The 22679-nt window shown below is 37.4% G+C and overlaps 1 protein-coding gene across 3 annotated transcripts in view; it reads right to left on the bottom strand.

Annotated features, from left to right (window-relative positions):
• The window catches only part of PTPN3 (protein tyrosine phosphatase non-receptor type 3), a 122212-nt gene that overhangs the window by 74543 nt on the left and 24990 nt on the right, over positions 1-22679 (bottom strand). For 2 of the 3 annotated variants that reach the window (XM_056484333.1, XM_056484334.1), the window contains exons 2-7: positions 18394-18548; positions 9157-9264; positions 8956-9013; positions 7846-7924; positions 6444-6488; positions 5483-5535 (exon numbers count right to left, since the gene is read on the bottom strand). In XM_056484333.1, the coding sequence (XP_056340308.1) occupies positions 5483-5535; positions 6444-6488; positions 7846-7924; positions 8956-9013; positions 9157-9264; positions 18394-18531 (481 nt within the window). In that variant the 5' untranslated portion in view covers positions 18532-18548. The remainder of the gene's footprint in view (positions 1-5482; positions 5536-6443; positions 6489-7845; positions 7925-8955; positions 9014-9156; positions 9265-18393; positions 18549-22679) is intronic. The other variant, XM_056484335.1, reaches the window with a different exon arrangement.

Genomic DNA, 22679 nt, shown 5'->3' with positions numbered 1-22679 from the left:
TACACAGTTTAATCAGTTTAGAAATTTTAAGCAATTGCTTCTTGGCACAAAAAGAGAACAGAAAAAAGATGAACTTCATAAACATATGAACAGCATAAGCTGTTTCTCAACAGCAACTACAAATTATTCAAGTATTAAAATTTTTCTGGAATCAGAAAACAATCTGCTAGAGCAGAATTCAGTTTCAAAGAACCACTATATAAATGTAGATACTTATTAATGACAGATTAAAAAGGTACATTGAAATGAGCAAAATGACACCATGTTGAAAATGGTTTCCAGAGAGAAATTCCTAAAAGTACCAAAATCCTCAGAAGTGAATGTTGAGAGAAGGAAAGGTGTTGAAACAAGTGGAACCTGAATCCAAATAAGGATGCAAACATGAACACTAACCCGCTCAGTCCCTAAGTAATTGTGATGTGCCTATAGGACAAGTAGAACTAGTTATCATGTGAGTTAAAACTAATTTGTTTTGTAAAAGGAAATAATGCTTCACACTCAAGAGCCCTTACAAAATGTTCAGCCTAGGCATGACTGTAAATAGCTGCTTATGACCACTTACAACAGCTGGCCATTTTGTGGTAAGACAGAATGAGAAATTAGGCATTAATAAAAACAAAGGAACATTTGTGGAGGGGGAAAAAAAAAAAGAAAACTATGCATGCACAATGGTAGTCTCCAAGTTATTTACCACTCCAGAATGAAAAATGAGCCAGTCCTTGTAATGCCTTTTATTAAAGGAACTAAAAAATAAAAATCAGCAGCTCAAAACCCAAACACAGTTAAACAATGACACAAAAAAATAGTCACAAAGAAAAGGAAGAAACAAATTAGAAACTATAAAGTATACTGAGTTTCTGTTTCTGCATGTACTTCAGAAACCATATAGACACAATAAAAAAAAACTATTCAGAAAAGAAAAGTATAATTCAAAGTACAGAGTATTTATTTTGAGGAAGTATTGGGATAAAAGACTTAAGGGAATAGTTACCAGTACTGCCAAACATTGTGAGGCTTTACAAAACTAATGCATCTGATCCTCTACCATATATGTTGTTTCTCATCATTCACCACTACTCATTTGAAAATCACAAAGTCATTTAGGTTGGACAAGATCTCTACGATCATTGAGTCCAACCCTAAACCCAGCACTGCCAAGCCCACCATTAAAACATATCCCTCCATGACATATCTACACATTTTTTAAATATCTCCTGGGATGATGACTCCACACTTCCCTGGACAGCCTCTTCCAAAGCCTGACAACCCTTCTGGTGGAAAAATTTTTCCTAATACAGAACCTTCTTTGGTGCAATTTGAGGCTGTTACCATGAGTGCAGTACTGTATTACATGGACCTTGACCTTGGTCCGAGGACTCTTCTTCTCCTCTTTTTAGTTATGTTACACAAAAATATTTAATAGGTTCATCCAACTTAAAACTACAGAAGAATAGTATCAAGTCTATGAGGCGCTGCAGAAAGTCAGCTCCTTCAGCTACAGCACTGGCCAGTATCCCAATCTGGGGTCCTCCACTCTGGGGACTGTACCTTGTTTTGAAATGCTATAGTTCAAAAAATTATTTGTGTCTTAGTGGAAGACCATCATAAAAACAATATTTGAAGCAATGATCTCCTGAAGTGACCTCTGTATCACATAACACAACTGTAAAATGTAATTAAGGAAAATCAGCCCAAAAGACCTGGGAAGTTGCTGTATATAAACAATCAGGACACTCTTAGAGGATCCATTGTACAGAGATGCTAACAAGCTCAGGAGCTGCAATCTAGAATTCAGTGAACCATATGGAAGAAAATAAGAATGTATTTCAGTTACTCTCCCCAAGCTGATTCTTGTATTGGGAGTTTCACCACCATCACATGATAACACTGGCACTGCTGATGACAGGTACTGTAAGATATGATAAAAGGTACCTCTGACTGAACAGCACTGATGCAGGTTTCAGAAGAACAGATGTGACATGCATACAATCCTCAGACTACCCAATTTACTAGTAAGTAAATTCAAACACTGGAAATTCAGCTCCAAGTTCTCTCTATTAGTCCAATCTGATTTTGATCCTAAGGCACAAGGGTTAAAGATGCACTGGAAAGAAGCAGAAACCTGGCTGATCTGTAAGCAAATCTCTCAGCTTACATGAGATGTCCTTCTGAGCACTATTCCACTTCAAGAAAGCATGGGTGGGGAGCACACACAGGAAAATCCCCAAATGCTAACCAAGAAAAGAGAGCAGTCTCCATAAACTAGTAAGTCTGAGGAGTCAACCTAATTTCTATAAAGTGAGGCAAAATTATGGCAAGTTAGAAGAGTCAGGCCTCAATGTGGAGGTGCTGTTGCTGTTTCTCTAAGTCTTACAGCCCACCTCTACCTTCTTACATTCCTAAAATTCTAACTCTCCTAATTCCCAGTTCCTGAGAGACTTTCACACTAAATTCAGCTTTCCTTGACTCCTAATGACCAGCCTTCCTTCCCTTAGAAGAGGTTAAAGTCCATTTGCATCCCTACCAAGCAGTCAACCCCTTTCTGAATAAAGTCTCAAAGACCAACAGTAGTGTGCTAGAGATGATTCCTGGTTCCCAAAGCAGGGCTGAGAGGAGCAGTACCACAGGAGAAAAGAACAACTGATGTCAAGCTTAGAAGCATTCATAACATCTTCATTGGTTTTATTGTTGTGCTTCAGATTCAAGTCCCTATGCAATGGATTTATTAACACAAGAGCATATTCTCACAAAACCCATAGGATTTCTTACACACCAGTAACTGGGCACTTAAACAATGGCCTGGAAATGGCAATTTGCTACATAAAGTGATAGAAAACAAGTGATGATAGATCAGCTTTGTGACATTTGAAATTTAATAAAAGGAATAGTCGTACTGTATAGGTTTCCTTATTTGTTTTTATGGATGGTACAACATTCCCATTTTACACTACTAAAAACACATGATTTATCATTAAAATTTTTCAGTATGAGTGTCTTCAAAATGATGAAATTATTTGAAATGCACCTTAACACATTCTTCTTAAAAAAAAATTAAACATTCACTGACTCTTTTGTCACAAAGCACATTCCTGATAATACAGTAACAACTTATTCTTGAAGTGTCTGAACTATGCTCGTAATCAGGTTCAGTCACATGTTATTCAGACACAGTATTCACACCCACTTGCATTCCCCTGTAACCTAGCCCCACCAGGCAGTGCAGCAGAGGGACACATCAGAGCTTTATTTCAGACCAAATGCCTGCTCAAAGAGCACTACAGAGAAGTAGCATCCCAGCAGCACAGCAGAAACCACCAGAAAACCATCCCCTTGCAAAACTCAGACAAAGCCTCTGAAGGCCAACCAGACAGCGAGTACATGGAAATCTTTAACTAAGAAGCAAGAGCAGAATATCAAACACCAGACTTCAGACACTGTGAAAGAAATATGCTTCAGCCCTCTCATCAGCAACAACTGCTACACCTTTTAAATAAACAACCCACAAGGTTGTTAGACAATAAGGATTTCCCTTTCTGCATACAAGGGAAGCCACAGAAGGAGAGGACAGCCTGAAAGCCAGCAGAAAGTGGCAGTAAATAGCTCAGGTAGAACTGATTCATGACAACCTCAGACAGTGAACCTTTCATAAGCAACTACCTTATACCAAGAACTTCAGCTCTCCTAACTATGTATGATTAGAAATTAAAACACTAATAGAAAACTACTTAATTTCAATTGACGGGAATTGCAGCAAACATGACACAGAAAACCTTGCGAAACCTTTGATTTCAAAAATGTCTTTTCTATGCCATCATCTTCAGGTAAAAGCAAAAAAAAAAAAAAAAAAAAAATCTTAAGGGAATGTTTTTCAATTATATATTTCATTCCTTACCAATGCAGAGAATGAATATCATAAGCATCATACAACAGCAACAGAAAGGAAATCAGATAGCAAAAAAAGGTTACTTTTGGGTTTGGGGTTTTTTGTGCTTTGGCTTTTTTTAACTAAAAAAGGAAAAGAAACCAAAAATAAAATCCCCACTTCCTGGTAAAAGCAGCACTATCAGGAGTTAGAAAAAACAGGCAAATAGCTTAATGGGAAATCCAGAATCCACCATGAAAGCCAATGATTAAAACACACCCTAGCACCCTTTGACAATCTTCACTGTCTTTCTATTGTTCTCCTTTAGTACAGATAACTGCATTAGTAGATACCCTAAACTAAGCACTAAACAGGGAACAGTCATAAAACTGAAGGGGAAACAGGAACAACTTTGGGGTACACTAGATACGACATTAATTCCACTTTGTGATAAAACCTTTTCATTCTTCATTTTTGAGCTTTAGCTCAACTGGATCACCAATAGTTCATTTAGCAATCCTAATGGTGCAGAGTGTTTCAGCCCTCAAGTGCCCTTACTGGGCCTCAGAAACACCAGAGCAGGATGCATTTCATTCAGTTCAAAACTGGGACTGCCACATACTATAGAAAATTCCAACTGTTCTTACTGAAGCTTGAATCTGATTACAATTTCACTTTACAAAAGGGTGCAACATATGACATGCTTAAACATAAAAGCAAATATTTCATAGACTCTTAGATAGATACTAAGAATTTATCACATTCTCCTTTGAAAACCACACTTTAATTATTTTAGCTTGGTTCTTATTTCAAACAAAAATTACCTCAATTGTTTTTGTGGGCCTTGTTAGCCTTTCCATAAAAGAAATGATATTCAGCCAAATAATTACACAACTATTCTTTACTTTCCCTTGACTATTTTAACAAATATGCAAACTCCACTAAACCCTCAACCTTTTTTTTTTTCTTTATTTGTTTAATGAGAAAGGTCTTCCTCCAGCTGTTTTTCTCTATCTGTTGAGGATACTTGTGAGGCATTGTCAGACTCCAGTCTGGCTTTCCTACAGAAGATGTCTTTCTAGTATCATCATTTGAATTTTTTTTTTGCCACTTGAAGGCAGATTAGAAGAATGTAACTTCTTATATGTAGAGTCACCTTAAATGTACTGCAAAGGGTCAGTTTTACATAAGTGACAAAAATTCCATTGTGTAAGAACACTGTAGTTTCTTAATCATGAGTTTACCTTCCTCTTATCTGTTCTCTAGATGACCACTTATTCCCTTGGAATGCTTTCCCATAGCTATTGTAAAGCACAGTAAGTTTCATGGTTTTGTTTCCACTGAGAACACAAACCTGACTTTTTTGCTAGCAGTCAGAAGCACACATAAATAGCAACATTATTCTTGTATCAACCTGTTTTTTGACGGACCTAAAAAGTGTTCTTATTCTATTTAGACTGTCTCTGGAAGCTGGTTTAATAACTTGCACCTGCATACTTGAATACTCTGCACAAACAGATAAGGAAAGAAATCTCTCCTGACTTTTCAGCGCCAAACAGCCAAGAAAGTAGTTGAAATGAAATTAATTCATTAACAAAATAACGGTTGGTTATTACTTACATTGTACTGCATATGATGCCAGGACAATAGCAGAATCCATAGGGCATGACAACCTGGAATGGAGAGGAAATAATTTTATTTAAACATAGGCTGTATGTGTGTCTTATTGAAACTGTCTCAGACTAATTTATCTTCAAAGAGTATCTAATTTTTTCTTACTAAGTTTGATTGTTAAAGCACAGTACAACTGGATATTAAAAAGCTCCTTAAGTCTAATCAGAAAAGGACATGCTCAGATTCTTACTGGATACTTATTCAGGAAAGAAAAATAAAAATATTTTTATGGGGCTCTGGACATTACTTTAATAGCTGCGTTCTGGTGTATTTAAAACTAGACATAAATACTAAAATTACACAAATGCCAAGCACAAAGACAGCTCTGATCTTATGACCAAAACTGACTCTATAAAAGAAAAAAGCCAACACCTGTAGGCAACTGAGATTTGGCAGCAAATACTTGAACCACATTTTCCTTTATCCTTTTTTAAAATGTACAAATGCACAGAAATCACAGTCAAATAAATCATTGGTTATATGCCCACTATACAGGTAATATACCCTGAAATCATGAGAAATGATAACATGAACTGCTGTTGCTGCTCCTGATTACTGCACTAGGTAGTAGGTCTTCAGGCTTGGAATTCCATGTCTGGCACACCAAGCCTTGCATAAATATCTCTGTGGCTGATGTTGAGCCTGTTGACACACAGCATCTCCTACAGCTCATTCACAACAGACTTCTAAACTGTTCTTAATAAGTGAGCTATGAGAAAACTTGTAATATTTCCTAGCAATAGGATTTTCCTCTAAAGTAATGTTTCACAAGGCATATTTATGGGATAACTGGGATAATTTTACAGCAACAATACCCTCAATTTTACATCAACAATACCCTCAGGTAAAAGGCTTTTAAATTTTATTTTAAAAGAATTATAGAGAAATTGAAGATTCTTCTTATTACCTTCCTTCTGCAATATCAGTCTTCAACTGCAGAAAGAATAAATGCCTAGAAAATATTTTTTTGGAAAAGAAACAAATATGCATTTATTTTTAAATGGTATGATTTAAATAGCTACATATATTAGTTTTATTTCATTAGATTTCCCAGCAAGCTATACAAACAGATGAACAAATATTAGTGGCATTTACAAATATACAATCATACACCCACTTACTCTCACAACATTTTTAAGGTTTTTTGGCATTCTCTACTGAAACTCCAGGGCCACAGTATTAATGTTGCAATAACACCACAATAACCAAACCAAACTACTGAATTGCACTCTTTTTCTCCCTGGAATACTCATTTTGAATGCAACTTTTAAAAAATAATTTCAAAAAAAGGCAAAGCATCCCAAATCTCAATCAAAGCTGACTGGGAGAGCTACTCAATGGAGGATGAGACATTTCTCTAGCAGCATATGCTAACAAAAAGCTCTTAAAACAATTCTCTAAGAGCAGTTCAGTCTTCTTATTAGTGTGTTTGACAATGTTAACTAATAGTGATACTAAAGAGTGGGCATGTGAAGAACGTTAAAGAGACCTTAGAATAATTTCAGTTTTAAACTGCAGAACAGCTTTAACTGCATGATTAACAAATAACAAAACAGGTCAAAAGCTAAATTTTCTACAAGAAACATAATTTCACATGTTGTACTATTTATATTCCCAAGTCACTGAAATTAATAAGCAATGAAAGTGCTACAGAAATGCCAGATTAATGGCCAGATTAATGTGTGCCTTCAAATTCTAAGCTCCAAATTACAGGCACTGAACAAAACAAGTATGCAATTAAAATATTGTGACAAATTAATTGAAAATTGCTTATAATTCATGCACCCCACCACCCCAAAAACTCAGAGACAGGTTAAAAAAGAAAACTTTAGAAGTCTATTGTAAACTGAAGCATTATACATCTTTGTATGTTACAAGTAATGGGCAAACTGGAAAACAAGAACTGCTATCTGTTCTTACCCCAGAAAAAATAAACCCCACCCTCCCACACCCTCAGCATTAAATCTACTACACATGTTCAAAACTGACTCAGTGTTGATACAAAACTTCTAAGAGAGATAGACTTAGGGCATACAGACAAAAAAAAAAAAAAAATTAAGACACAAATAAATGTACTTTTAACACCTACATCTTTGTAATAACTTACACTCCTGCTGTATCTCAGAGCTGTAAGCTGTGTATATGAGAAACTACTCGTAATGAGCATGGCATCAAGCTCTCCATTCCATATGCATTCAATACCAATAGTTACACAAAGTTACCTATGTAATAAAGCACAATTTGCCAAGCTGCAGACATGGGCAAGACACATTCTTAGTTCATGGAAGCAAACATCAAACAGAAGTTACCTGGTTTGTTCTTGCTGAAGTGTGTTAGGATCAGGTATAAAAAACCTTACACGAAAATGAAGCGTGCAGGGAAAACCTCCTGCAATATTTTAGAAGAGCAAATCAATCTTTAGTTCAAAATGGAAAGAGCCTAATATTTTCATTTCTATATTTACAGAAAAATTACATGAACAACTACACAGAAATCTCATGTATCTTTTAATAAAACTAAAAGGAACTATGAGAAGTCTCTCCTCACAGCCCAACATCAACTTTGAGAATACTCTCACATGTAGTAATGCTTTCATTTTAAAAATGACCTTTGCATATTCTACTTTGCATAAAAGACATTATTGAGCTTCCTTTGCCTCCTAAGTATTATGAGAGACAGAAGCACTAAATATATCTAAGGATTCTCAGTTGGGATAATGCTCAGTTCTACCTTACATTAAATCACCAAACTACTTTTGTGTATGAATTGAAATAAAAATGCATGATCTGTAGCCCAAGGTAGAAATGAGACTGCTGAAAAACACAGCTCAAGTGTGACAGCACAAACTAAGACAGTGCTACTCAGGCCTCCTAAGCTACTCTCCAAGCCAGAGTTTTTGCTGGCTGGCCTGTCCTTCCTGGTGAGCATTCTGTGTTACCCGAAGTTGTATAGAACAAGACCTGCTAGTACAACAAATGCACCTGGAAGTATGTAGCATTGGTTTTTTGGTTATGTGTTTTTTAATAAAAATGCAATTCAGAGTTTCTTACTGTATGTGAGACAAGAAATTGCCAGAACCTACACATGAAACTCAATCAAAACCCCTCTTCCTTTGTATCTCTTTCAGGAGGAATTCTGGCACCACAATATGACTACTACTTTCATGCCATCTAAGCATGTCTAACACTGCTCAGAAACCAGGTTTAGCTGCTATTACAGCATCAAAGTTAATAATCTACCAGGTCTTATTTCCACTCAGGTAGGAGTAAGCAGAAGGATCTGCTGAAAAGACTGATAGACACAAGACTTGCTCTTGAAGAAAAATCTACCATCTGGACAATATGCATTTGTTCTAGTCATAGGAGCATAGAAAAACAGAACTACAAAGTTACAATCAAGATAATAAAAACAAGTCTTACCTTTTAACTGTTTTCTAATAGGTTTGCTTGGTTCAAGCCATCGCTGTGAAATGAAAAACTATTAGATAGATTAAAAATTTTTACAAATAAATACTGTTTCATTATATGTATGTGTGTGCATGAATACGTGTGTATACATGCATGTGTATATATTTATACACACGTATACATGCACACACATTTATTATTTACTATACTTACAGGTGAATCTACTGAAGTCTCATTTTGCTGTAAACCAAAATACTCCTTCTCTGTCACACCCAGCTGGTTATAGGTCATATCCAACAAAATCTGTCCAGTGTCTTGTTTCTGAAAACAGAAAAGTTTATAAGTGAAACCCTGCAACACTTTTACATTTTAAGATACAATTAATTGAAACTAATTTGGTTTTGTTTTTTTTTCTAATGCAATTCATGAGTAAAAATAGTTGCTAATTCATCATTTCAAAGTTTTTCAGGAATAAGAATTTTATTCCGATGAAGGTTTGGGTTTCTTCCCAAAATACCTTAGGCACATGAAATTTCCTAACAGAAACAGACATGTATTCCAGCCCTTGATGCAGGTGCAGCAAATTAACTGCAAGCAGGTCACCCCTCCCTCGCCCACAGTGGGAGCAATGTCCTTCTCTGGAGCAGCAGCTTGCAGGGATGGCTTGCAGACACGTGGGGCTGCTTTGACCCTAGCTATCACCACAAAGCTGCACAAAGGAAGCCGTGCTTCCACATCAGCTAAAGGCAAAGTATACAGGATGGGGATCCTGTGATCCAGCCATAAGATCCCATACTTCAGCCTGCACTCTCACCTGCCTCTTAGTGCCTACATGCTCAGCTGCCATTCAGCCACACCATTTTCTGCCTAGATGTGCAACACGGTATCAAACAGGCAGCAGAGATCAGAAGTCTAAGGCTGGTATAATTTCCCTCCAAACCAAAAAAATCCCCATGCCATAGCATTGTGGAGAACACATGAACCAACTTCTGCCAAAGAACACTGTGAACCAATTCTATTAAAAAAAACACCACCAAACACGGAAAGAAAACACAAAGACTGCAATCCTAAATATGCTAATAAGTAATAAATAGCTTGCTGTATTGTGTTTGTGTGGCTAGATTTTGGTCCTGGGGAGGCACCAGAGCAGAGATGCCCTTGCAGACCATGGTGAAGCAGCTCTGTTCCTGCAGCCATGGAGTCCCACAAGAGAGCCAGAGATCCACTTGCAGCCTGTGGAGGATTCCATGCCAGGGCAGGTGGATGCTTGAAAGAAGGCTGTGAATCAATGAGAAGCCAGTGGTGGAACAGGCTCCTGGCAGGGATCTGCAGACCCACAAAGAGAAAAAGAAACCCACACTGGTAGAACCTGTGACCCTGAAGGACGGCACCTCAGGGAAGAGTGATCCATATTGCAGCAATTTGTGAAGAACTGTGACCTGTAGGAAGCCCATTGAAGAAATTTATGGAAAACTGTCTCCCATGGGAGGGAACCCATACTGGAGCAGGGTAAGGACTCCTCTCCCTGAGCAGCAGGTAAAACAATCTGTGGCAAACTGACTAAAATCCCCATTCCCTGTCTCCCTGTGCCACTGCAGGGGAGAAGGCAGAGCCTGAGAAGGAGGGATGAGGGGTGAGAAGGTGTTTTTTATATTCATGTTACTTCTCATCCCACTCTGATTTTGTTTGTAGTAAATTCAGTGATTATCCCCAAATTCAGTCTGTTTTGCCTGCAACGGTATTTGGTGAGTGCAGAGCTGTATGGCATCTTAGCTGTAGATTTTTATATACAGAATTTCTGAACAGAGCAAAAATCAGGCCAGTTTACTTTTTTATGGAAAAAAAGAAAATCAAAGAAAAAAAGTGTCCTAATTAGTTTAAGATTTTTCCAAAAGCAGAAATAATCTGCGCACATAAACCCCAACTCAAAAAAACCCCAAACCATTAAAACAAAAACTCTGAGGAAAATTATTTGAACTCCAAAAGACAAGCACTTTATTCTTGAAAAAATTTCTTTAAAATTCAGCTCTGGTTTTATTATTTCTGATTTTTTAAGAAAATTTCTTGATTTTTTTGAAAATAATCTCTTGAATGTACAAGCCACATTACTGTGGCTGGCCCCAGTCTTGCTCAGTATGTAAGTGTTCACTTATAAGCCAATTCAATTCTTTGCTTAAATTTTTTTTATAACAGAAAAGCCGGAAGTGCTGTTCAAAAGACAAATTTTTATTATTTTTTATTAGGGTACAACATATTTAAAAACAACATATTCCATGGTCTTCCCTTATCTCATAGGAGCTATCTTCCTATTTAAAAGATGGGAAGAGAAAAACAGAATTTCAAGCAAAGGACACCCACTTGACCCATCTTATTTTGGAGGATGGAATATTATCTAACATGTTCTACTGCTAGAGAAGAACTCCTAGCAGCTCATTTGTGACTTGAATGCTCAGTGTTACCATATCAGGATGTTGGCCTCCTGTGGAAAGCTGTGCCCACTTTTCTAGAGTAAAGTCACATGTGGAAAACAATGTAGGCAACACCCAACTGTTGAGACTACCTTTTCCTCTCCAGCAGTCTCCCATCTTACTTAACTTTCAGAGAAAACAGTTGAGATCTCACAATAAATGTGAGTCCACATGGGCCTCTAAAGGGTGTGCGGTCACTAAGATCAGCAGCCTTGTGCCCTCCTTCTACTCCAGCTCCACATTCCCATTCCCCACCTTTCAAACTGGAATAGTCAAACCACAGCACTGATCAAATCCCACTTTCTTCTGAAAATAGCATAGGCCTAAAATCCAGCTCAGAAACTCTGAACTGTCAGTGACAGGTAAGGGCCATGCAGCCATGCATTCCTACTCACACACAGCCATGGCACCATGCACCTGTCCAGCATCATCAGTGACACTGCCACCACCATGCAGACTGAGATTTGTCCAACAGAAATTATCCATATGTGTACACAAGAGGGCCCTATGGAAACAGCAGATGCCACCCTCTGAAACAATGGGCATTTCCTGACATCAGTAAGCTCATTTTTAGCATTGAACATATTCATTTCCCCAGGGTGGGGTTTTTATAAGCAGAAAGTTAAAACACATTCAAGCACCAGCACAACTCAAAGGCCTAATTGCACACCTATGATTCTCACTCCTGACAGCACCTAAATGAGCTCCTAAAGTTATATTATGACCAACAGCAGTAATTACAGGGGATACTTTGATGAAAGAAGGTGTTCAGGAATATCAGGTTTCATTACAAAAGGGGCAGGACAAGACCACAGAGGGTGGATTCTTCTGCTAAATTTTTAAGTTTGAATTTCAACACTCTTTATTCTATTGGTCTCCTTTCTTCAAAATAGCATTATCTCCTAATTCCTTTCTCGATTTCCATGCTTCCAGTCTTTCATCCCAATTTGTCTGCCTTTACCTTCTCTCTCCCCATCCCCTCACAATTGCACTCCTGCCTCTCCCCCAGCATATAAGAATTGCTAATCCTTCTCATTGTTTCTCTGTAAAGCAAGCTCCCCACTACTACATTGTTGCTCAGCAGTCACAGTTCTCTCTATGCAATGCTCCCATGGGTCTCCCAACTCTAAACCCAGCTGTTCAGCCAGCACTAGTTTCATCCACCTACACATCTATTTACTTCCCCTCTGCCCCTCCATGTTTCCTAGAAAAAAAAAAACAAAACATTCCTGCACTACTTTTATGTGGTTCCAGTCCTAGTCCTCTGGTACTAAAAGTACAGGTTTTTTCCCAGTGCCTAGGTCAAGCACCAGTCAAGAAATCGAAGGTAAGTAAAAAATGTTGTTTTAAATTGTTCAAGGCTTCTTGTTAAAGTTCTCAGTTATAAAGGGTTTTGTTGTTTTTTGAGGAAATGTTTATTTCCTTACATTTGGTATTGCTTTAGGAAATATTTGTATTATTTTTCAGACTATATACCTAAAAATTACCATACAGCTCATGCTGCACAGCCTTCAATTTACTTTGTGCATTAGCAGTTTTGAGACTGAGGTGTAAAGTGAGCCAGGCTAAGCATGTCACATCACCACTTCTGAATTTTGACATCCATTCCAATACAATTCATAGTCATAGCATATTAAAATATTACCATGTGTCAAGTGCTTTACAACACATTTTAGCTTCCCTGTGCCATAAGAGAATGGCAAAACATCACCTCAGTTGCTCAGCTACACAGGGTATTCGAATCAAGATCTCCTTAGCCCTATCAACCATTAGAGCAAAAATTTAAGACACTCCTAATTAAACTCTTGCTTTTCTACAATGACATTTAAAAAATTATGGATTTTACGCACTAGCCTGCACTGCTATAATGACACAAGATAACCTTAACAATTTCAAAATTTTTACTGAAAAAAATAAACATTTTCAAGAACTTTGCTTGTTTCCACCTGAAAAGAACTTTCCATTTATTTCACCTTCATGCCATCTATCAATCCTTATTCTGAATTGTTAAGTGCTTTACATCAACCACCTCATAACCACACACTATTCACCTCCATTTAAATCTGTCTTCAAATCAATTACAACTTATGTTGGATAGGCCAAAAATTAATACTTAAAGCAGTTATAATTAACACCTACTACATTCTATCCATGCCACAACAAGTTCCGACAACATTAAGGGAATTTTAATTAGTCAAATTCAATTTCTAGTAAGTTAAACAATTGTGAGGAGAAAAAAGCTCTTCATTATTTTTTAATGTCAAATACTTCAGTGCTCAAGACTCTGCCCTAAGAACTGCATAAACTTAAGGTGAGATTATTAGAACCTTGGACTAAAGAGGTAAATATGCATGTAAAGTTCTTCAGGTTGCTAACTTCTACAAGGTAAGTGGCACAAAGTGACAATTTCAGAGGACAGTGCAATGTAAAGCATATCTCCCTGTCCCCTGCAGAAGCTTTGCCCCTGCTTTCTGATAATGATAACCACTCAGTTAAGGACCACCTAAGCTTTTGTAAATTCAGTCTCACTTCAGACACAATACTCACTTCCTGTCACATGCTGTTGGAGGTCATCCTTTCCTAATTTTGTCTGTAACACTCATTCACAACCAGACAGCCTTTGGTCCTAAAAGATGCATGAGCCTGAGCACACTGCTACCACTTTCTTTTAATTTCCACAGTAATTCTACATACAGCTAATTTGCTCTTCTGTTATCTCTGTCCTTTTCTCTTCCTGGAATTTATTTACCCACCTGATACTCTTATTCAAGCACAGAAGATTTTGTTCATCTAGAATAAACAGAACAGGCTCTTTCCTAAGGTCCAGTCTTCTGCAGAGAATCCTAGTTTTACTTTCTATGCCTGCCTGACTGGAACTTCCCTCTCTAGCCTGCAAGAGGCCAGGATCCAAACGTGACATTCCCTGGAGGGCTGCCTCAATGCCAAGACCAACACTGTAAATAGTTCCTTGACACTGGCTGAAGATTCTTGCCTGGTGCATGAAAGCACTCACCTTTTTCAGAACAATAATACATGAGCAGCTCAGCCCTGCAAACTGCCACTGCTCTCTATTGTTTGCACTGAAAATTGAGCTTAAAAAAACATTACCTCATCTCATAAAAGCTATTAGTTTACACTACTGACTTCCCTCTCTGCAATTACTCCTCATTTAAGATGACCTGCTACCTCATATTCCTGTATCCTTTTTGTTGTTAAAGAGGCTCAAACTTAATATTTTTGATTTTTTGAAAAAATTTCAAGAGCAACACATTAATGAAATCTGTTAAGAACTCCCTTTAATGTCCTTGCACTATTTAATATCTCCTTTACACCAAGATCTATAGCCACCTCCTCAGTCGACTCCTGGCCCATGCCATAATGTTTCTAGATTCCATGCACTTTAGCACAGTATTTTCCTATATAAAGGTCACACAAAATATTTATCCAAGGGCAGAGTTTTAACCCACTGCATTTCCTCTGCCTCACAAAAATGATTTAAAACAAACATATATTTGAGGTTAGTAATTTCATTCTAACATCGGAAAAATCTCCCCTCCACTAATTCTTTCCTTCAGCATTTATTATGAAGTCATGCCCCACAAAGGGCTAAGACTAACAAGCCTGCTGTAGGGCAGATCACTTCCTCACTGTCCTCAAAGGAATCATCAAATTTCATACTGTCTTGCTGCTTTCCAGTCGAGTATACTGCCCTGTCTCAATACAAAACTAAATATTTGTTGCCAGCCTGAAACTTCATACAGCAGTTCTTTCAACATGCAGGGACACAGAGTAGCATCAAACCATCCTGTATTATCAAACAATACTGAATAGCAAAACTTGGTGACAGACATACAAAAATTTTGCATAATTGCATTTTATTATGAGTTTAAAATTATAAAATTTACACCCACAATCAAAAAGAACCTCTAAGACTTGTATCTCCATCCATTATTTTAAATATACCGATTATAGATGTTCATTTTAACAATCAAATTCCTTCTCAAATATTGGAAGAAGAAATTTAACTGAGATGGAAGGAAAGGGAAAACATACCTTACAATTCAAGCTTCAATTCATGCAACTTTAATTATTACAGCCTCATTTTATTTCTAGAAGGAAACACTATTACTAAAAGCCAACTAGTCTGAAAGCAAAAATCAGCGGTAATAAGAGAAAAACATTATCTCAGATAGACAAAGCAATTCAGAAGTGATCTGACACTGTCCATTTTATCCCTTCTCAAAAGTAAGTTAACTGGACAGGAGCTTCTCAAGTGGTCATTCCTGGTAAATGAGTCAAAGTAGAGCAAAACCAGAAAATTCCTGCATGTTTATATCAAAAATTACAGACAAATTTGCATTAATGCACAATGTAATATACACAATACAACAAATACCTACTAAACACACTCAAACATTGTATATGAGCAAATTCTGTATATATCAGAATGATAGCTAACATTTTCTCCAGGTGAAAAGCCTATGCAGTACAGTATTAGAACACAACAGAGATGACATTAGGGACAGAAGTGAGTTAAGCTTACCATAAAACTGAAACACCCAAAATTTACTGGGAGGCTTCAAGAAAGCCTGTATATAATTAAAGTCAAGTGCAACATTCAGCATTAAATGCAGTCAAATCTTTGTCTCAAACATGGTTTTGAAAGAACATTTCCAACTCTCAGTTTCCATGTACCTTCTATTCTTTGCCTGGACTTTGGACATGTTGCATCTAAGTACTGAAACACACAACAGAGGAACAAGAAAGGCCATTTCAGCCTTGCATAGTTAACATACTCTTTGGACTGTAAGCAATGTAGTGGAATGTATCTGTCTGTACTCTCATGTGAACTTTCTTGATAATGATGACCTAAAATCAGCACATACCACAGGTTATACTGATGAACTCTTTGTGATACCATGAATCCAAATTTCAGATTCACCAAAACTGTAGTATAACACTTTTAAATAAAAACATTGAACAAAATAGCCAATCATTTTGCTTTTCTGCCAAAGCAACAAGCCCAGAAGTAGAATGGTACTTCTCTTGCAATTAAGTCTATATTTACATTTATATCAATACTCTTTAGGATAAGTGATTAATAAGAATAATTTTTCAGAAAGGAAATCATGCAGCTATCTTCAGGTTTCTCAATAGATAGAAAGCTCCTACAGAGCAGTAATGATAGAGCAATAATGAGTCCTATATCATCCCTATGCAGTTCAGCATCACAGCTGCAGTAAAAGAAGCCCTTACATTTCCTGGATGAAGGAAGCAACCAGAAGTGCTACCCTGGGGATATGCTGAAGGTAGGGAGAAAAATCAGTTGGGTTCAGAATTTCAAAAAACCATAGAATGGTTTTGTTTGGAAGGAATCTCAGAGATCATCTGGTTCCAACTCCCCTACCATGGCCGGAAACACCTTCCACTACAGCTGGAACTTTAAGCAGCCCATTCCAGTGCTTCACCACCCTCACAGCAAAGAATTTCTTCCTAATATCTCATCTAAATCTAAATCAGTTGGAAGCTGTTCCCCCCCTTGCTGTATCACAACACGCCCTTGTACAAAGTCCCTCTCCAGCTTTCTTTAGGTACCAGAAGGCTGCTATGGAACCAGAAGGTCTACATAGCTCCTTCTCAATGGTTCCCATTTTGCACTCACTGCCTTAAGGGGGAAATGGGAAGCAAATTTCACTTGTATAATGCTGGACCTCAGGCCAAGTACTGCATGTAAAGCTGTGTAAACATCTGTTTACAAAAAACAAATATGCTACTATGCAGGGATTTAAAACAAATTTTGAATTCCTCATTTTATACAGACCCTTGTGCAGAGCAGGTGGCAATCATGCCAGCTCACTGACAGACAAGGCAATTCCTAGGGCATGCTGAAAACAAACAATGGAAATTGTATACTAACATGTTGCTCCTTCTTTTTCTTACTCTTCTACACCTTTCCCCAACATTATACACTTACATGAACATATAGCACACAAAATACATATCAAAATGAGACTAATTATGTATATACTATGGTGAAAATAACCTTTTTAACCTATCAAATTATTTGTATTTCAATTAATATCGAACAGAAAAGTTAAAAAATAAATCTGCAGAGAATAAGACTTGGGAAAATACAGCTTTTGAACGTCCTATTAGAAAGCACTGTGTAACCTAAGATATAGAAACAACAGTTTCCTTGCAAAATGCTGCTTCTCAAACAAGGTAAATCAGATAAAATAAGTATCATATAAAGAAATACACACAAATCTTACACACAATTCTACAGTTTTTCTGCATGGTCAGGCAATTCTAATGAAAGTTGATCGAGAAGTGAAGCTATTTCCCTTATTTTCATTTAAAAATGAACTAATATTTTAAATCAGTACTAAAGGTTATAAACCTTGCAGAATAAATACACTAAAAATACAGAATACAAACCTCCATTAATCCCCTTTCCCTCCCCACACCCAATTAAAGAGACTGCATTGAAGTACAAAAGACTGAATACAACAGTCCTACTAAGCCCCAACATCTTCACTGTTTACATCATCTTTGCGTTTCTGAAAATATGTACTGACATCACTACAGGAATTTGTAAGGCTTCCTTCTTTCAGGAGGAGTCCTTTTTACCTGACCTTTGAAGGAGGAGCACATCCAAATACAGCAGCTCCCTTTAAATATTAATTACTTATTCATAGTTGCTAATGATCACCAGATCTGTTCCTCTGTGGCTCCCATATCATATAGGAGACTCTTCTCCATATACAATCTGCATGCCATGATTTTATGACATTGAAGTTGGTTGGCTTGAAAGTAAATTACAACAGCACATTTTAAACCCACTTCATAAGCAGTAATTCTGCAATTTGTTATGGCAAAGCTACATCTTTTGGAGATACCATGCCTCAAGGTCCCATATTTCATCTGCAGCTTTCAAACAAATTTCTATGTATTTAAAAAGAAAGTAGTTTTCCAAACTTACGTTGACTTTGAAGCTTTGTACTGAGCCATCCAAAAAGTGGACGTTACAGACGATCTCTGATCGGGTTTTCTCTTTTGGTAGCTCTGATGCTCGTATGTTATTTATCCTCCCACCTAAGGCTCGTAAACGGGAGTTCATAACTATTGCTGAATAACCTACAAAACAAAAATTATGTTTAATGACAGTTCTTACAATTCTCTATGTTTGTTTTTCACAGTAACTCACAACATCATGAAGACCTCATGATAACCCCAAGTTACCAAATGCTTCTTATAGAAAAGAATAAATTGTAAAATTAGCCTGCTGTAAACCAGAACATAAATGCATAAGTATAAAAGGGTTCCCATGTTGTAAATGTGAACATTTTCAAGAGAATCTCAGGTGATGCCTGCAATGTATACTTGTATAGGTTGTATAGGTTATGTATACTATATATAGGTTAGGAATTCAAATCAGTAAAAAACCTCAAACATCTACTATAAAGTAGGAAGGCAATGTCAAGACAAGTTTTTATCATCTATAAATAGGAAATCCTTCACCCCTTTTTACATTTTCTACATATTTCTGCATTTTTAGGTTTCACTACAATAATTCTGTTTACTCTCAACTGACAAAACAGTCTTGAGTTACTGCAAATCAGGTTCTATCAAGTAACACTTTGTTTCAGGAATATATACAAAAAACACCATATGTAAGGCAAGCAGAACCTTAAAACATGTCAATATTTTACAGTCTAGCATACATAAATTCATGAAGCCAGAAATTGATATCAAAGAAGAACACACCATAAGGAAAAAAAAAATAGTTATTTTGCTGCTCAGGCTTCTTTCTTTTTGTAAAAAATTCTTCATGAAAATCAAAACTCTGAAAACCAGTTATTTACAAATCAAAACAACCAAAAGAACATCCCATCAAGAAGAAAAAGTTGTTCATTGAAATACGAGGTGAATTAAATTCAGACAAGCCTGTAAACATTTCAAGCCTCTCTTCACTGGATCAGGTTACCAATTAACATCACAGCGTTTAAAGCCAGTTGGCGAGTGAAGCAGAGGATAGTTTTCCAGGTTAATTACCATACCAATTACCAAACCATACCTCACTTATAAGGGGACAGCAACAAAGGGACTTGCATAATATGACTGTTACATAGACTGCTGGCCAAGCTAGACAGGACCTATATGAGTACTATTTTGTCATCTCCCTTTTTTGTGCATCTGCCTTAAAACACAGGCTGGCTTTTCTTTTACACAGTTATAGAAATGGACAATTTAGGGGGGAAAAAAAAATCACTTAAAATATCAAAGCATTGCATCTCTTACACATCTCTTTGACAGGGAAACATGAAAAGCATGAAAAGCCATGAAATGTAAAATTGTATAAAGTGGGCTTTTTGGGGTTGCAAAGACAACAAAGCAGCGCAGTGATGCATCTTCACTCAATCATGTGTAATCTATACTCAGAAGCAGCTAAAACAATTGCCTTCTCACAGACAGCTCAGAAGTCAGACACACATTAGCATTCAACACTTCCAACAATACTCTCATGGGTTTTTTTTGTCAGACAATTAATAGTTCACCATTGTAATTTTTCTAAAATCAAAACTGAAAGCTATCAAGATTCATCTTTTAGTCAGCATGCATTTTTTTCCTCAGAAAAGGTGTGGTTTGGGGGTTTTAGCTGTTTGTTTTCTCTGGTTTTTTTTCTTTTTAAAGGAGGGGTCAAAAAGGAATAGGAAATCTCTAGGAGAATTATGAACAATATTTCCATATAAACCACTAAACACTCCTATCGCTTTGCAATTTTCCTTTATATACTGTCTGCAGTTAATCATAGTATTTTTTTTTAATATCCAGAAAATGGGCTAATTCAGGAATGGTTGCTGTTAAATAAAACATACAGTTTTAGCAGATAAGTTTTAAACTATTTATTCAGCACTCTGTTCACCTTTCACCAAAAAGTCAAGTGACTACATGAATTATACCACAAAATCTTTTCTCCATTCCCCACCTCAGCTGGCTTCTCATTTGCAGAAATAGCTCTCTACCCACTAGTCCACTGATGGGTAAGTGGAAGGTTATCCTTCACCGTGGGCCAGCCACTAGATGACAGAGAATGTTTTGATAGTCAGATTCAAAGCTTCATCAGCCTGGCTTTCAGGGCTCAGTCTGCATTGCAATGCCTAATGGCCCCAGAACAGAGACTTCTCCATTCCTGGGAAAAAAGGCTATTTGACCCTTTTTCTTATAATCCCCAACCTATCTTACACTTCTACCATTCCCTTTATGCCCTAATTATATTCCAACTTTGTCAGGCTTCAACAGAGAGCAGAAATCAGAGGAGTCTCCATCACCCTGTTCCTGATCTATACCCAGAGACAGGAAGCAAACAATGTTCAGCCCCTGAAGCCCTAGTGCATAACATGCTGTAGGTTACACTACACTTGGAGACCCTTCAGGTCTTTTGATACCTAACCCTAATCCCTCTCCAGGAGAGCATTATTTTATAAAACATTACAATATAGCCAGATCTTGCTACTCACTCATTCGAGCTTCAAATGCAGAGGCCAATAAAATAGCATCAATAACATTTATATACAAATGTGCTTGCCACTCAGAAAAAAAAAAAAAAAAAACCAAGAAAAAACACCAGCAAAAAGAAAACTCTTATCACTGCAAAAAAATGAACCTGAATAAACCAAATTGATGATTTTTATTTAAGTGACTGTGCATAGTAGCACAAGTAATTGCAGATCCATTTCATACCATAGTCCCTCTGTAGGAAGCCCAGCTTCTCTCCTGGATAACCTAAGCTATCAAAAAACTAACAGTAACACATACATACATACTGCAGTCCATTATAAAATGAGAGATTCTTAGTTTGAAATTTCTAGTCTTGCACAAGTTTTTCAGTTACCTTTGGTTTAACACCTTCAGGTAATCTGCTGGATGCCGGGTTATATGCCCAATGCCCAAAGTAAGCTGGAAATTCATGATGAGGAATTCAAATCTGCTAGTGTGACCAGTTTGTATTGGGTTCACAAATGAAAACCTGCCTTACCATTTTATGTAAAATCACACCAGGAACACAGAGCTCATGGTTTGTGTTTACAGCATGCAAAGAGCCCCAGCTGAGGCTGTCCTTGACAAAGCCAGCTGACCACAGGAATTGTGCCAAGACCGGGACAAATGGCTGAGTGTCTGGACGCCACAGCTATCAGTCAACCAGAGCTCACAGGGACTAATCAAGCCCTAGGAAACTGCCACTAGCTGGAGTCCCCAGCAGAGAAAGCCACACCTTCTACTTCCCACCTCCATGGCCTTGAGCAGCGCTGTGCAAAGCCTCAGGGAGTGTGTTACAGGTGTCACGCCGCAGGGACCTGCCCACACCACTTTGCATGTCCCACCTCAGCGTGCTGCATGCTCAGCAAGTCTGCAAGGAAACAACCAAGTGAATCCCTAGCCTAAAGGGCAGGGGAAGAAAAACAGGAGAGAGGTGAGCAGCTCAATGGCTGGCATCTTCTCCAATGACTTTTCATCCATAAGTGATCTGTGTTCAAAGCTGGATTTCAAATATGGCCAGATCACTGGAATGGTTTATGGATCTCAGTACAACATGAAGCACATGAAGGAATGCAATGGCAACTGCTTTTGGGGAAGGCAGAGGGGCCACTGAGATCCCCAGCACCACCAGAAGTCTTATGCTTCTAAGACTAGGGCTCTTAAGCACTGGCAATCACATTCCAGCCCTGAGCAACCAGAACCAGCCATTACACGCAAGTCTCGGTTCCTGTTTGTAGCCTCAGGAAGGAGGCTGATTCAGAAACAAAAATCAAATTTTAAAAGAACCTGTAAGACACTTGAACATTATCAACAAGTGAATACTTTAATATTTTTTTCCCCTTTCCCTAAAATAAGCATATTTTCCCTAAAAAAAGCCAGGAAGTTGGGAGGTATATTTTAATTAAACAAACAAACAAAGCCACTCCAAGACACAGTTATTTTCACAGTTATAATCTATAAAACAAACATGTGGAATTCTATCCCATAATGAAATCATGCAGTAGGCTTTCAGGAGAAACAAAGACAAGTACAGCTGTGGAAAGAAGTTAATGTTTTCCAAGTACATTAAACACATTTCTGGACAAGTTTGGTTATGCATGCCTTCTCGTACAGTAACGCTGCAGTCAAGCAGAACAAAAATAACATGTTTTCCTCATCTTTTGTCTTGAAGACTGACTTTTAGAAATACCTTTTTTCCATACCAGCATTTGATTTTTTTCCAACTGC

The sequence above is a fragment of the Oenanthe melanoleuca genome, chromosome 2 (assembly GCF_029582105.1).
Source record: "Oenanthe melanoleuca isolate GR-GAL-2019-014 chromosome 2, OMel1.0, whole genome shotgun sequence".
Taxonomy (NCBI): Eukaryota; Metazoa; Chordata; class Aves; order Passeriformes; family Muscicapidae; genus Oenanthe; species Oenanthe melanoleuca.
Note: the sequence above shows the minus strand (reverse complement) of the source record. Positions and strands in the feature narration are given on the sequence as shown.